General features: G+C 41.4%; 1 protein-coding gene across 1 annotated transcript in view; it reads left to right on the top strand.

The window, feature by feature from the left end:
• TTBK1 (tau tubulin kinase 1) overlaps positions 1 to 17,529 on the top strand; it is a 117,325-nt gene that overhangs the window by 34,128 nt on the left and 65,668 nt on the right. The window contains exons 3-4 of the mRNA XM_063123977.1: positions 11,849 to 11,996; positions 14,161 to 14,234. Of these exons, the coding sequence (XP_062980047.1) occupies positions 11,849 to 11,996; positions 14,161 to 14,234 (222 nt within the window). The remainder of the gene's footprint in view (positions 1 to 11,848; positions 11,997 to 14,160; positions 14,235 to 17,529) is intronic.

A 17,529-nucleotide genomic window follows, 5' to 3' on the forward strand; every position in this document is an offset into this window, starting at 1 on the left:
TATTATTATTATTATTATTATTATTATTTATTGCATTTTTATTTCGCCCAATAGCCGAAGCTCCCTGCTCAATAACTTTGAGCAGTGCTGTATACCATGCAGTGATCATGCAGTTTCTGCTGTCAGCTTTTTCTGCTGTCTTTCGTTCCATCTTCATTGATTTCTCTCCATGGTGTGCCTATGGCAAGATTCCTTAAATCTCCATCTGCTCAATGTTTTGCAGTGTTTCATCGATCCTTCTACCTCTATAGTTTGCTTGTACCTATTTTTAGAAAGCAATCCATCCTTGATTTAAAACAGACACGTGCGCACAAGGTATCAGAGATTTAACTGTGGTCATTAATATTTATGCTAAACATTGTCGTCATCTTGTTTGAAACTGACAAGCTTCAGCTTCAAGATACTGTCCTGATCTCATCTCAATTCTGTTCTTACTGTAGTTAATTTTAGTGTTCTGCATCTCTGGCTCACAATACACTTCCCTTTAATTGACTATACATTTACCTCCTCCTAAATTCAACTATTTTCTCTCTCTTTCCATGGTGTCCACACATCAGTACTAGGATAACTGCCCCAAGGATGCCTGGGCAAGTTTGCATTTCTGCCACCTCTTCTAGCACATCCTTTCTTAAAATGTCTCTTGAGAGACTATGCACACTGTCAAATGTACTCTGTACCTTTATAAAGTGCAAGTTCTGCATTGAATTCTATTCAAAAGAAGGGTCAGATTCTGCAATTTGACTGACTATGTAACTTTGCTGTACTATGCAACAAAATTGCATTTCTAGCAGCTATAGGGGAAGAGTGAAGGGGCCTTAAACCCTGCTGAAGCCTGATGCATGACTACTGGTTATCCTCAGTGCATTCTGGGTTTTGTGATATCATTAGACCTAGTTCACATATGTTCATGTTTATCCCTGCCATCATAACGGACAGAAATGGGTTTAAAAAAGAAAAGAGAAAATTGAGTTTCTCAGAACTCACATATGTTATCCACCCTGAACCTCTAGAATAAATCACCCTAGAAATCTAAAGCCACTGTTATCTGGGTTTGGGGTTTCTGTTCAAGCCAGTACTTCCAAGACATTTGAGGTTTCTGTAGTGAACTGCACCAGTAACATGCTGAGGAAGGAGTCTCCTTTACTGGGTAATTTTTTCTTTCTGCTGGTCTTTAATTTCTGCTTGCTGCTTCTTAATTGATTTGATGTTGATTTGTGTGTATTGTTTTAATACATGCTTGGTTTTTAAATGTTGTTAGCTGATCCTTTGGTTCAAAATGGTGAGATATAAATATGTGAATAAAAATGGACTAAAATGAAATTTAGAGCAGAGGAACATCAGTGTGCCTTGCTTCAAAGATTAGGGCAGAAACCCTATGTAGCCTTACTGCAACTAACTATCATTGAATTACATGAGATTTATTTTCAAATAAACATATCACCCACCCATTGAGATTTTTTCTAGACAACAGGAAAGAGGCAAGAAGCTCACTGTAAAATATCAAACCATATAGTTTTAATCCATGGTCCTGATAACCAACTTAGTCATCTAGTGCAAAGTGGAGAATGAACACTTGCAGTTTCTTGGTATTGTGCCAATAAGTGGTCTCATTACTTTATCAGCAGACATAGAATGTTCAGTTCAGTATTAAACACCTTTTTGATTTATTACATTTCTCTACCACCCAATAGCTAAAGCTCTCTGAGCAGTTCCCAACAGTTAGCTGGGATTACTTCACCATTGATATAACTGATTTCATACAATAAACTGTATGTGCTGTTTCCTTTGAAACCAGAAACCCTGTCCAAGCGCATTGCCCTCTCCATTTCCTAGACTTGTGATGTCTTGTGTGTCTTTGCCTTGCAGTGAGAGAATGTTAACAGATGCTGTGAATTACTTTGCAGATTTCTCTCTGCATTCTAGAAGATTTTTTAATATCAATACCAGCTAGGATTTGTAAAGCATTCTAGAACGTTCAAAGTGGTTCATATACACTTATTATCTTTACAGCTTTTACAGCAATCCTGTCAGGTTCAGCAGTATTATCCCTGTATTGCAGATATGGTGCTGTACATTTCCTAAAGCTAGCCAATAAGCTCAGGGCAAAAGTGGGAATTGAACCAGACGTTTTTGGCTACCCTCTTACCCAAATTCTCAGTCTTGATGCAGTGTTGTGCTTTGAGGTTATCTTACAGATATTGTGTCTACAAAGTACAACTGAACTCTTTTACAAATCAGTTTCTTTTTCTAAGTAGAATTTCCCCTCTCTCTTTGGAAAGACCAGCTCTCTGCACAACTTTAAAGCAGCACCATTGAATCACTTTTAGCTTGAGGACTCAATTCAGTTTCGGAGACGCTCCTGGCCAAAGGCAAAAGGAATGGGGCCAAAAGACCAGCCAGTATCTGAACTGTAGGAGAGATATTTCAACCTTTTAGAATGGGGGAAAAAACTTCACAAAAGACAGGAAACCACCAAGCAATTAGCAGTCAGGGGAAAGGGGTGAATCAGGAGACAGGGCCATGGCCATTTGGGGACCCCAGATTTGCACTGTGAGCCTGAGATTTAACGCCTCCTCTTCAAACAATGAGCCTGATAAAAGTATGGAAAATCCAATGTTTCCCAAACTTGGGAAATAAACATTTGGCCCAGAGTACATGAGTCTGTCTGATGATGATGTGATTGTGAATTGCAGTAGCGAGCCGTCAAACGTAACATGATAACTCATAGCTACTCTTCATATTGATTTCATTCTATAAGAAGAGACTGACCTGGCATTCATAACAGAGAAGTGACTGGATGATGCAGGAGAACCATTTATTTCTTTAGGGCACAATCCTACCCATGTTTAGACAGAAAAATGTACTATTCCCAGCTTGCTCCAACCAGCCATTTAGGACTTTTCCCTGTCTAAACATGCATAGGATTGTGCCCTTTCTTATAGTAATTTATATTCAGCCTTTAAGATACAAATTCTTCCAAGGTGGCTCACAACAAAGCACAGCACAATGATAAAAACAGTTAAAACAGTACTCTATTGAAGACAATGATGAGGAAAACAGGTAGCGAGGCAATGTTGCTGTGGTCTGTGAGGATGCCAACTTCCTTACTACCAGGAGATGGTATTTATTTATTTGTTAGATGCCTTTCTCCAAAGACCTAAGATCCTAACAGCAAGGATTAAGAGCAAAATCCTATCCATGTTTAGACAGAAAAAAAGCCCTTAAACTCCCAACATCCCCTATCCAGCACATTTTCATGCATATGTCTCTTCTATACATTAGTCTTGCAAAACATTTTTTTTGTGTGTGTGTGTGTGGGGGGGAAATGCTCACACACACTGTGGGATAGATGACGTCAGGGCGTATGAGCACCATGCACCACCAACAACATCCCCAATGTTATTTCCAATTCAGTTTGTGGATAACAGTTGGGATGCCCTATGAAAGGATTCCTCTAAGGGGCAAAGCTTGGAGGTTAAGCCCCGTTCCCTAGAGAAACCCAGGAAGGCTCTGCACGCCAGACTGGGATGCCTCAGGGGCTGGAGTTTTGGCACCTCTGATATACATATTTTTGTATGCTATTTTTTATTTTTTTTCTGGTACACTTCTTTGGTACACTTTCCTCTAATATATATGGATTGTGTGTGCATTTTTCAATCAGAAAACTGCATTGCAAAATGTAGTGAAGTGCAAATACTGAAAGATAGCTGCGCTTTAGTTTGCATGTTGATTTGAGTAGTGCAAATTAGGTTGTCTCAGAGAGAATTTTCATGTGGGGATTCTTCCAGAACCTGTTCTGTCTTCTGCACTTTTAACCATCTACATGTGACTACTGGGAGAACTGTCCTGAGTTTTGGATTGAACCTTGGAAGTCAGTCATGGGTTGAATGAGGGTGATTAAATTGAAACGTAATCCAAGCAAGACAATTTTGCTCATGCTGGGTAGCCTTACAGTTGGAGAAGTGATAGAATTGCTGGTTCTGGATGGGGATGCACTCCCCATGAAGGTACAAATTCATGGTGTGTGAGTGCTCCTGGATTCTCAGGTGGGGTTGTGTGGCCAGGCATGCTTTCTATCAGCATTGGCTGATGTGCCAGCCATGTCCCTTTCTGGAAAAAGCAAGATTTTGTCACTGCTGTGTATGTCTTTATCACCTCTTGACTGGACTTCTATTGTGTACTGTATGTGAGGCTGCCTTTGAAGGCTGCTTAGAAACTTTAGTTGCTTCACAATGCAGAAGCCAGACTGGAGCTAGCTGCCAGAAGCATATCAACCCAATATTTGCAAGACAGTTGTGTTTCCAGGTTAATTTCAGAGTTCTTGTTGTTCTCTTTAAAGCCCTCTGTGGGTCTAAGATAGTGAAGGGAGCATCTGCTCCCATATCTACCTCCCTCCCTGACTAGTGAAGTCCAGTAATGAATCTCTGCTGAAGGTACCTTTGGACTGTCATTGACACTAACAAGAGCATTTTCTGTTGTGATCCCACATTTCTGGAACACAATACTGTTTGAGGTTCTCTTGATTGGAGAGCTTGGGCTGTTAAGACTTTCCTTTTTTTTCTGGCCAGCTTTTAACCTTCAAGTCTGATGGGGGGTCCCTTTGTGTTTGTTTTATTCTCCTTTCTCCTAATATAATGCTGCTAGTTCTATTTTTATTATTTGATCAAACGTTTAGGATTATATAATGTTTTCAGTATTGTTCTCCAGTTTGAGAACTTATGTGGGCTGAGAAGCACATTATAAACTTTTAAATAGATTATCATTATTGGGGATCTGTGGCACTGCGTCTCTTGGTGGCAGCCATAAGTTCCTTGTGATGTGTTGTTTAGGCCTCAGTGGCAATATCAGCATGCTGCAGGTAGCTTAAACATTTGTCATTTGTGTCACATAATTCAGAAGACTTCCAGCTCAGGAAACAGAAATAATGCTTTAATGGGACATTGTCTTGGTTTATAAAACACTACACATATCTCTCTAAGATTGCAAAATAACACCATTGATTATATCTTCAGTTGTCCATGTGATTTATGCCATGTCTTGTAATTAGGCATCCAGCATTGCCTAAGCCAGTTAGATCTGAGCTGATGGCTCTCCCCCTGCCCCACAATCTCCATATTGACACAGCTAGAAGGGCTTCTTTGCTTGCATATCTTCCCAACTATTGAACTGGTAAAGTAAACAGTCAGTATATATCAGTGAGCATGAGCAAATCCCTGGTAGAAATTCTGCTACAGACTTTTGCAGAATTTTCTGCATTCCAAATCTTTCCCCACCTTGCCTGCTTCTTGTGGAAGCATTTTTAAAAGCAACAACAACAAAAAACAAACAGTGGAGAGGTGGTTTAACGATCAATAGTGACCGGCAGCATTCAGCACGCTCTTTATATTTGTATGTTGCCCTTGCTGAATTGTGTTGTCAGCAGTTCAGGATAGGTACACTGATTTTGGTAGTCTTGAAGTTACATTAAAAGATGCTCTGTGCCAGGTACAGGTCCTATGATACAGCCCTAAGTAAAAGGTGAAATGAGGTTAAGCAAGGAGCTGGTCATGAGCCAAAAGGCAATCCCAGAGAAGAGTCTAGGATAGTTATCTGAGAATTATGAATGGAAGCATGCCAGTGCTATATAAGCAGTGAGAGGAAGTAGAGGTGGGGTAAGGGAAAATGTCAGAGGGAAAGGAGTTACTTCTGTGCTGATCCTTCTCTGAGACTCTTGGCTCCCTCTTTGTCGATGGGAAGTTCCCCACCCCCCCGCCTCCAAGTTCCCTGCCTTTTAAATGTGGCTTTCTAGCTTTGCCCATTTCCTGGCTCCCTGCTTCATAGACAAGAAAGCCTTTACTTGTGAGCAAGTCTTTAGTCATGAAGAGTCACTCTGCAGGTCAAGGGAATTGTTTTATGTCCCAACAGTGTGAATCTCCACATCCCACTCCACTCCTAGGCCAGCTGATGGGTGTGGGACCAGCCACTTGCTGTCTCTGTGGCAAGATGGCTGCTTCCCCTTGACTCCCCTCTCTGCTTGGGTCAGAATTGATGAATACACGAATCAAGAAAGCAATGCAGATCAGTGTGAGGTGAGATGAGCAGCAAAGGGATAGTGTGATGGACTGAGAGTCAGAAGATCCAGGTTCTCAGCCATGGAAGCTCACTGGGTGACTCTCAACCCAACCTACCTCACAGGTTTGTTGTGGGGATAAAATGGAGAGGAGGATGAGGATTTTGTATTCTGCCTTGGGTTCTTTGGAGGAAAAAAGGCAAGGTATAAATGTAATAAATGAAAAAATAAATAAAATAGTGGCTTAGACCAGGGAGGCGATAACTAAGATTGGCCCAGTGCAGATGAAGGTCATGCTTCGCCAAAAAAGAATGATCTGGTTATAGAAGAGCTGATAAAGTTGCAATTTTGCCTGATTCCATGTCATTCCTTGATGGTTTAGTTGCCCCATAGTGAATGCAACTGTTTGCCTTTCAGGCTGCTCAGGGTGGATCATGCAGAGAGAAGGTCTCATTGTGATAACTTATAGAGCTTCTGCCAAGCTATAGAAAGAAAAGAAAACAAGTTTCAAAATTGTTGGTCAGTCTCTAGTTTTCAGCTATGTGCACGTGGAGTCTCATAGTAAAGTCCTTTAGATAGGGGCTCCCCTGTCTAGCTCTGCTCAAGGTACCCAGGGGAGCTGATCTGAAGCAGTTGCACTTACTAGAAGGGTGAGGCAGAATCCAGTCCAATGAAGCAGGACAGCAAAGCAAGGTCATACCGAGTGGGGTATGTCAGGACCCTGGACAGTTCTATGCTGGCTCAAGCTTACTCAGCAACATTACAGAGATTTTCTGAGCCTGCTCTTAAACCCAGGCCCTCTGAGGAGCTGTCTGCCTCTCAAAGGGTTACTGCGTGATTCTGAAGTTGCTGGCTCCTTTGGCATGAAGACTGCATGAAGGAATGTCCTCTTAGTCCAAAGAGTCCAGTAAAGCCATGGCCACTGGCATGGAAGGTTTTACATTGTCAGATGAGGGCTCACTTGATGATGCCTCCTCCACTTCAGAATCTCCCTCTGAGCCAAGTTGGGGAGGGGGATCAAGGCCACAGAGCATGGAGGAGGTAAATGAAACTAGTATTTGAGTTGGCAGTGGGCAGCCTGAGGATAAACTTCTAGCCCGTAAGAGTTGCCACTTGGCCCCACAATTGCCAACTCTTGAGGCCAGAAAAAAGGAGAAACGGGTTCTCAGGATGCCAATAATTTATTTTCACACAGCCTGACGTATTTCAGCCTGTATTTTATTCAAAGGCCTTCCTCAGGGGGTTGTTAGAAGATAGTGTCTGCAGAATTTCCTCTAGCAAGATAATTGTTCTCCTGTGATAATCTATGACGACTCCTAGTGGATCAGTTCCACAGTGATAAAGTAGGTGCTTGTTTCCACAAATCCATTTGTTCCAGATGAATTAGTGATATCCTCTCAATCAGTTCATGTAGTAACTTTCATGACTCAAGATTATACTTTAACAAGTGATGATAGTTGGTAGATGAGCACCCCAACCCCCTCAGATAGAGATCAGAATAATACAACAAGCCTAAATGCAGACCATGCCTCTCTCTCTACGCTTTTACAGTGCACAGTATAGTTCCAGATGGGCCCAAACACTTTTGCCACTACCCATAAACCATCTTTCCTCTGTGTCTTTCAGCCATTTATTCTCACTGTCCCTTTTGTCCGTGTTGAAATGAGCTTGAGTGTATTGCAGAAGTAGACACGTATTTTACTTCAAGACAACAATAAGTAGTGTAAGAGGTCTGGGAGACAACGTATATGTCATTTTTACCTTACTGTAAAGAGTTGAGCTCAGCACTATATTCTGAATTGCAGTTGACCTGTGTATGGTAAAAATGGCCCCCGTGTTATCCATCTCTTCAGTGGGATTTGACATGATATAACACCTTCAAATTGCAGCAGTAAAATGCTCTGCTAGTTTCAGGTCTTTGATACCACCTTTATGAGCATTTTGCTTTCCTTTTTATATGAACAGAGTTTTACATGAGACAACGAGATAAAAACAATACTATATGCAAGAGCTATGAAGGGGTAGTATAGGGAAGAGAAATTAAGGGATATATGTGTATATATATATATATATATATAGAGAGAGAGAGAGAGAGAGAGAGAGAGAGAGAGAGAATATGAAATATTGGGCTTGACAGACCAATCTTAAAGTACAATTCCATGTTTATTCAGAAGTAAAACCCATTTTATTCAGTGAGACTTACTCCCATGTAAAGATGTATAGGATTGCAGCCACAGGTAAATTACATGTACTTGGGCATGTGAAAGAGGTAGATAAATAAAGGAAATGGTGCCAGAGGAAAAGATGGCAAAACAAAATGAAAAAAAATCAGAACAGTGGTATGGACCAGCAGGCAGAGATTGGGCACATCTACGGTTTATGAATCCTGGCCTGTTTGGGAGCAACAAACCAGGATCCCAGGTTTAGGCCACACAGTAAAAAAGAAGAAGTCATTTCTGCTTTGTTTAGCTGGTTGTGCTAGCAGGAGGAGCCAAGTGGAAGTGAACAGGCTGTATGCACCAGCATGTAGCTCATTCATGGTAAGCCCTGATTCTCCAGACCCTTGGCTTAGGGTTATATGTGAATGTGTGCATTGCCTTGAAAATTATAACTTTAACATTAGGCCACAATTTTGGATTTAAACAGGATTTAATCCATAGATTAATCAAATTGCATGTCATGGAATGATCTAACCAAATGTGAATATATTCCACTGACTTAAGTGGGAAGAGATCTAAGTATGTCTTTCTCATTGAAATCAATGGTTTAAAAGTGCTTGGCGTTGGCTGGATTTGTTGATAAATGAGTAGGAACTAATTTTAATTGTTGAGGACAAAGTTTAATTGTGTGGTTTGAACATTAAGGGCATGGTTGTTTGCTGAGGCTGTGTGGTTTTCAATATTACTGGAAGAGGTAATTAAAAAGAAAACATTTTCACACCAACCAGCCACATCACTTTTGTGGGTAATAATGGCTTGTTTAACACTTGGTATTACTGTTATCCATTTCAGTTGTCCATGGGAAAAAGTTCCATGGTGAGATGAGCAGTTATTGCTTATTGCTGAAAGTTTTTTCCTTGACTTATTTGCATTTCTGTTTGTGAACTGGAGTGTTTAGAATTTAAAGAACAATTTAAAATCACTCCAGGGAAACACTATAGAATTGGTTGCTGTCTTCATGTGCAATAGAAGTTAGCTTGCTGAATTTCTCTCCTTTTACTGACTCCAAAACAAAAACAGGACAGCGATGCCAAGAACAGGTTTCTTTGCAATATCCTTCCTCTAATACGGTCAAACAAAGCTGGGCTGTCTAGCGACAGAAAAACATTCTGCCTTTAACTCAATGAGGGAGTGATGCAGGGATCTGTGATTTAGTTACTTATTGTTACCCCGTTTACCCCAGAATTCAAAGCGGCATACGTCAGTAGAAAACTAAAATATAGTCTGCAAAATCATTAACACTTCAAAATCTCATGTGTAAAAGTCCAGAAAGGAATGGTTTGCAGCACTTCAAAGGTTGGCAGTGTTGGACTTAAAAGGATATTTTTCATCAGAGGACTCTACAAAGTTGCTGGTCACTGTTAGAAGGCCTACAATGTGTTTTAGTACCAAATATAGAATATTAATCAGGGCCTCCTTACCTTAACCCACTGGGCACAGAGATGGGGCGGGAAGAGTGTGTAGAACATAGGCTTTCTTGGTACACAGAAGGACCCAAATTACATGGGTCTACTTTAGCACCTTGAATGTCTGACCTCCTCAGGGGGGTGGATAAATTCCTGGAGGCGAAAACTATCAATGGCTACTAGCCGTGATGGTTGTGTGCTATCTCCAGTATTCTAGGCAGTAAGCCTGTGTGCACCAGTTGCTGGGGAACATGGGTGGGAGGATGCTGTTTCATCATGTCCTGCTTGTTCATCCTTGGCCGATGGCTGGTTAGCCACTGTGTGAACAGAGTGCTGGACTAGATGGACCCTTGGTCTGATCCAGCATGGCACTTCTTATGTTCTTATGAATTAGCTTTGGAAGCATGACAGCTAACCAGTCAAGTTATCGTAAGGCTGTGGGTTCGGTAAGGATATTAAATCATATAATGTATAAATAGCATGTTGGATATTTGTGGAAGCTCCTAAACTTATTTCCAGGACCATTCTATCATTGCTTTACAGTAAATCAATGCAGCTTCTTTGTAATTATGTTTTATATAATTTATCAAGGCTTTGTAAAATGTTTGTGGACATTTAGAAGATACGTCTATATCTGTCTAGAGGATTGTGTTAAAATCATCCAGTATGAAGTGGAAAAGCTAGGAGGGGAAAGCCCAATGAAGTCTGGTCATAAAAAGGACTCTCAAGCCTATAAGTGATTGCACCTAGGGAGAGCATCGTCGTTGGACTTGCAAATTCTGGGGCAAGTAGGCACACAGCCCCATCCTTGGCTCATTTTTGATATGGCAAAATCAGCCCATTTCCCTTTCCCCCCAGAAGGTTTGCAAGAGCATTCCAACTCACAATTTGGATGTGGGAACATCTAATTGACTTGTATTGTGCTGAAGTTGCAGGGTTCTTTCCTTAGTATTGTCAAGCAAAGCGAGGCAGCCTGTCCTAGGAAACATTTTGCCCACAGCTAAACAACAACCACCTTGCATTTTGCTTAAATGAGTCTATGGCCAGGAATGCCTTTGCCCTGCTGAGCCCAGTGTGTCAGCTGTGCCTGTTTCTGAGGAGGTCAGACATAGCCACAGAGCATATGCCTTAGATACATTCAGGTTGGATTATTGCAATGTGCTCTACGTAGGGCTACTTTTGAAGCATCTTTGAAATTTTACTTGGTTCAGTATGCAGCTACAAGGATATTGGTGAGTGGTTGCCCTTTGAATCATACTAGACTACTTTTACCACATCTGTACTGTTTAACCATCTGCTTCTGGGTACAATTCAAAGTGTTGGTGAATATCTTTTAAAAGAGCCAGGATATTTTTGGGACCTTCCATTTCCATATCATCCTGCCCATTCCCTAAGTTCAGAAGGAGAGGCCTTTCTGAGTCCCGTGTAAGCCGGAAGCATGTCTGAGTGGGCAAAGAAAGAGGGTATTCTCAGTGGCTGCACCCAGATGATAGACTGCCTTGCTCCATGAAATTCAGTTGTCACTGTTTTTCGCTGATAGTTGAAGACTCTTTTATTCTGGCAGGCTTTTATTGTATGTGGCAGGCAATGTTTTATGTTTGGGTTTTAACCTGTTGATCCTGTATCTTTGTTTGTTTGTTTGTTTTATATTTTTCTTTTTATGACATATTTTTCAAGGGTGCAATCCTATACATGTTTAGACAGAAAGAAGTCCTACAATTCCCAGTATTCCCCAGCCAGTCATGGCTGACTGTGGAATGCTGGGAATTACAGGTCATTTTTCTATCTAAATATGCATAGGATTGTGGCCTAGGTATTGTGAGCCACAGTGAATTATGCTTTTGCTCTTCAAGGGCAGGGTATAAATGTTTTAATAAAAAAAGTTTCAGGGTTTTCTATGGAAGGGATTTATTTATTATATCATACGTTTGTCTCACTTTATCTTTGAGAGTGCATCTATTTGTGCTTTGTGTTTATGTTTGTGAAACCATTTGCTTAGTGTAAACATGAGGATAATCTTCCAGATGTTTTAATGTTTTCATATTAAATGTCATTTAATGTTTTCCGTGCATTGCCCCCCCCCCTCTGTATTTATGACCAAGGCAAATCTTATTCTTCGCAGGATGGGATCTCCCTGATCGGTAAGTAATGATATTGTTTTGTGTCCTGTTTAGCTAAAGAAGATTGGTGGTGGTGGCTTTGGGGAGATTTATGAGGCAATGGATCTTTTGACCCGTGAAAATGTGGCTCTGAAGGTGGAGTCAGCTCAGCAGCCAAAGCAAGTCCTCAAGATGGAGGTAGCTGTCCTAAAAAAACTCCAAGGTAGGTGATAAAGTTGTTCTGGAAGGTATAGTTTCTAGAGCCTATCTTTGCTTACCCTGTTTACTTTCGGCATTCCATTTTGCGCTAAAACGTATTGTCAAAGTATCTAAACACAAAATATTACTGTATAACAGTCCATGTTTCTCTCTAAAGGCGTTTCTTCACTTCAGGCTTACATCAGTTTTATACCACTTAAGCTATCATGACTTTCCCCACAAAGTATCCTGTGGGGGTAGTTTGACAGGGATGCTACAAAACAGTGTTCTTTCGAGGTCCTCAAATCTGCAGTACCCAGTGCTCCCTGGAGAGCAGGAATTACTATTTAAGTATGCCGTGCAGATATGCCTAGAAAATCTCTTCTCCATCACACCTCAAAATAATTTTATATACCTCTGGTTTAGTCTGAAGGGTCTGCAGCAGACAAGGAGAGATCTAGGACTTAAATGGTGTGCCATCTCTGCTCCAATTGTCTCTCTCTCTCTCTCTCTCTCTCTGGGATTGGGGTCCCTATGCCTGCAATTTGCATTGCTCAAGTGAATCCATTTGTTTCAATGGATCTTTTTCAGAGGAATGCATAGCCTAGAGCAAGACCCTTGTCGGTGGCGCAGAGGGGCTTTAGCCCTTTGTTCCCTCATTGTGGTCTCAATCCTGATCAGGCTCCCTGAGCCTGCAATCTGCATTGCCAATTTTACATGCTGGCTGGGAAGGCAGATAAACCCCTTCCTTTGCAGCTAGTATGGAGGCTGAGGAGGAGAGGCCGCACACCCGAATGGAAGCAGTTAAGGGCCTCATCTGGCCCATGGGCCACAGGGTTCCTTCTCCCTTCTGTAAGAGGCAGCTTGGCTCCCTTTTTCTTTTCTTTTGGTACAGCTGTTTAGCCCAGTAAGTATTTGTCTTAGTGAAATGATATTCGCAATCTAGGAAGCTGCCTTATGCCATATCATGCCATTGATCCATGTAGCTCAGCATTATATACACTGTCTGGCAGTGCCTCTCCATGGTTTCAGACGGGAATCTTTTCCAGCTCTATCTGGATATGCCAGGGTTTGACCCTGGGACCTTTTGTATGCAAAGCTACAATCTTTCCCCATATTATTTAATTTTATTTATTTAAAACATTGATATCCTGCCCTATATCGTTAAGATCTTAGAGCGGCGTACAGTTAAAAGCATACAGTATAAAACAATAAATATGCTCATATGTTGTCTCAGGAAGAAAACTGCCAAATAAGAACAGAATTTAGAATGGGGGCACTTGATAACGTATGTGCCCTCATGCATGGATGGTATAATTAAGAAGGTGTTCTCAACTGGACAAGAGATTTTTAGAGCCTAAGCTACCTGTGGATGCACTGTAACAAGGGCAGGAACTATACTACTGCTTTATAACGGTGTTGAATGCACTGACAACTGGTGGGACCCATGACACATTCCATATACTGTTTTCAAACTGTTTTCATAGTGTGATATCCTGGTTGGTGTAGATCCGACCAAGGTGGCAAATGACATACATGCACAGAGTTATGTAACAACAAACAAACACCTGGGCTGTGTACCTTTTTATGTAACTGCTACACATTGAATAATTCTCAACTTCTCAGGTTGGTTTTGCATTAGGTGTAGCACTCTAGTGTCTTAATGCAGTGCTCAGGCACTGGCCAGACTTGTTTAGCTTCAGCAAATTGGTGTGCCCTTGGTCCATGCCCTGAGACTTTTTGATTTTTGTACCTCCAGCAGATCTTTTCTGAGTTATTTTTTCTGCTTAGGAATCTTGTGCATTTTAGGATGCACACTAAGTTCACATGAGGTGTGGGCCAGGTTTTTCAGGCCTCACCACAGCCCCATGTTAATAGAGAAGGCACAGTAGAATGCACACAACACTCTCCTCCTGTTGAATATTGCAATGGGAGATCAATAGTGAGCAAGGAAGTTGTCATTTGAATAAGCTTGTCTACTATTCCTGAGCTTTCCACTGAAGGACCCCAGGGATCCTGGGATGACAATTTGAAAACCACTTTCCCTGATGGGGTGATGGCCCGAGCTATCTAGGTTCTGATTGATTACATATCTGCATCGATTTTACAGAGAGCTTTGCCTATTGGGCAGTATAGAAATAAAAATCAAATAAATGAAATATCATAGCATTTGTCTTTCCCCTTTACAGGGAAAGATCATGTTTGCAGATTTATTGGCTGTGGAAGGAATGAGAAGTTTAACTATGTTGTTATGCAGCTTCAGGTGAGTTCTTCTGCGTTCTGTTTTCCCAAGGTTCTATTAATGTAGTTGCCATATCAGCTATGGTGACCAGGAACCATTTCTGGGTGACCATATTTGTGGATAGAACAAAGTGAGAAGCCTTTCCTCTTTTTGAGCACATTTCTTACAATTTGGAGGGAGGAGGGGTCTTCCTTTGTTCTGTGTAGGAGAGACAAATCCTGCCCTCAGAGTCCTATGACACAAAAGGAGGATTGGAGGAGCAGTCAGCCTCTTACTTTGTCCAAGTCTTGGAGACACTTAGAAGTGTCAATAATTTTCCCCACTGCTTCCAAAGCATGGTGCAGGATGTGTGAATTCCCCAGCTCTATCCCAAGTTCAGAGGAGAAGATGAATCTTATATTTATAATTCAAAGTCAGGGGTAAGTTGGCCATTCCTTTTTGACTACCTTCTCATTGGCCAATTCCCATAAAGCATATTGGGAAGCTCTTGACTCACAGATTCTACGAATAGCAATAGTTTTCACTATAATTCAAAAGTGGGAGTTTATTTATGCCCATAATTTTTTTTTTAAGAATTAGGCTATCTTCTTCAACAATGTACTATAATGGGCCTGTTCAGATGATACTTCAGGCTCTGTGGTTAGCAAAACTGTGGTTCTCTGGGGTTAGTTCTAACCATGAGCCATGCTGTCACACACAACACTTTAAGTCACGTTTAGAGCCACTAACTCTACTGCAGACGGTTCAACTGTGTTTAGGAGTGAGCAGGGTTTAGCAGAAATGCGTCTCACAAGTCACCTTAGCTAAAAATCTTAACCAGCAGGATTTCAGGTGTCTTCTGAACAGGCCCAAAGTTTTATTTTTAGTATCAAAAAGTGTCAAGTATAATTAAACAAACATAATTAATTGCAATTGAATAAAATGAAATAGGAACACAAAAAGTCTCTGTACACCTTTATAAACAAAGGTGCAGACTAAAGTTCAATGATTTGTCCCTAATGTACACCTTTTAAACAAATCATGAGGGGATTAAGAGACACCTACAGTTAAAAGTAACCCTGTCAAAGTTTAGTTATTGTTCAGAAATGAATTCTCCAGCTGTTAAATTTATTAAAATAACATTTAAAAGTCTCTGTATACCTTCAGTTAAGTTAAAACTTTAGTTAGATTTGATTTTTCTCTGCAAACTATTTTCACGGGGAACCAGCATCTTGTTCTTTTATTTTACACTGGGATTTGGGGGTAGTCAGAAGCACAAGGACTCGGCTTCTTACACCTGGCAGTAAATAAAAGTATGACACCCTCCCCAAGTTCCTTGGGAGGCACTTAGACATAGTGAGAGGAAATGTGAGGGGTTGGTCCCTACCTCAGTCTTCTGCATGTTCTAGTGTACTTGAGGGATCAGGGGAAATCACAAATAATGTCTGTCTACAAAGCCAGCCAAAATCTTTGGCTCCTGTGTTTTTCCAATTAGAGACAAACTGAAAGAAGATAGCATTCATTTCCCCCCTAAATAATAAAGCACCTGGTGAAGGGGTAAATGTTTTAGGCTACCTTTGAAGAAACGTTTTGGTTAATGACTTGAAAATTAGCATCTCAGTATATTAAAGCTGATAATGTAAGAACGCTGGCTCAGTTTGGAATTTTGACTTCGCACCCTTTTCTTTTCATTGTTAGTACTTTAGCAAGTAATAGTGCAGCAAAGGCTTTCTGGACTATGAGGAAGGTGTTTTGATAAAAGTGGGATGAAGCCTCAGGCCATCTCTTAATATGATGAAAAGCTCTGCTGGGTTCTTGTAATAAGAACTCCTGAACTGAGAAGCCTTTATTTTTAGATCTGAGCAGCGACATCTTCATTCCCTATTCAGTTCTTTTAGCCTTGGCTTCGGCTTCCAGACATTTTAGCATGATCGTAGCTCTCCTTTGAATCCCTTCTTAATTGAAGCATCACCTAGAACTGAATGCAATACTCTGAAAGTGTCGAGGCCAAGGCTGGCTTAAGACACTTCAGTGCCTGAGCCTAGAAATCCAAATGTCATTCTAGCATTGATTTAAAAGAATCATCGAGCCAGTGTGGCACAGTGGCTAGAGTTTTGGACTGGGAGTTGGGAGGTCCGGGTTTTAGTCCCGACTCAGCCATGAAGCTCACTGGGTGACTTTGGGCCAGTCACAGACTCTCAGCCCAACCTACCTCACAGAGTTGTTGTTGTGAGGATAAAATGGAAAGGTTAAGGAAAGAAAAAAGGCAGGATATAAATGTAAATAAATAAATAAATAAATAAAATTACTCTTGCTAAGGGGGAGCCAACACATTATTCTGCTGCCAGTCCACAAGGTGTGGCCCAAAACATTTTGCCGCCTGAAGCGAAAGACAAACTCCCCACCTCCCATTCCATGTAGAAAAGCTATCTAAATGGCAGTTGAAGCTCACTTCAACTCTGGTGACTGGACAGCATCCTCCACTGCACCAAAGGGCAGCAAGCTAGCTTAGGGCCCCCAGGATAGTCTGCACGGCATGCGCAGCTCTGTCCTCCGACACTCTGCTCCGTCACCACTCTGCTAACTGCCTGCCCAAGCAGATGCTCACACACGTCACAAGAGCAGAGCAATGCAAATGCCCGTGTGATGCCTGCAGGCACAGGTGGCCTGTCCGGGCTGCCTCTTTGTCTGCTTGCTTGTTCAGGGGCCTTTCCCAGTGGCATTGTCTGTGGTGGATTAGGAGAAGGCAACTAAGCAAGACATAGAGCCCAGGCAAGCCACATGGAAGCATCTCTGCTGCCATGACACTGGTTCAGGAAGAGAGGAAGAGAGGGGCTGGCTGCCTGAGATGGCTGCCTCACTCTGTCTAAAGGCAGGGTCAGCCATCTGCTGTCTAAATAATAATAATAATAATAATAATAATAATAATAATAATAATAATAATAATAATAATAATAATAATAATATCTTCTTACCTGCCTCTCCATTTTGATCAATGCAGGGAACAACAGTTAATATAAAATACATAAAACTGAATTAAGAACATAATATACATTGTTAAAACATCCTAAAAACATCCTAAAATTCCCCTGGATAGGCCTGCCGGAAGAGATCAGTCTTGATAGCTTTCTTGAATGCTAATAGACTGTCAAGTTGACAAGTCTCTTCTGGCAGGCCATTCCACAGTCTGGGGCCTCAGCTAGACCTACGGGTTTAGCGTGATGGAGGGGTGAGGATCTCGCGATATTGTTATCACGAGATCTCCCCCTCTGTTTACACATGGCGCGTGATGACGTCGGAGGAACAGGATGTCGCACCCGCCGTTTTATTTTTGTTT

Source organism: Elgaria multicarinata, chromosome 4 (assembly GCF_023053635.1).
Source record: "Elgaria multicarinata webbii isolate HBS135686 ecotype San Diego chromosome 4, rElgMul1.1.pri, whole genome shotgun sequence".
Lineage (NCBI taxonomy): Eukaryota > Metazoa > Chordata > Lepidosauria > Squamata > Anguidae > Elgaria > Elgaria multicarinata.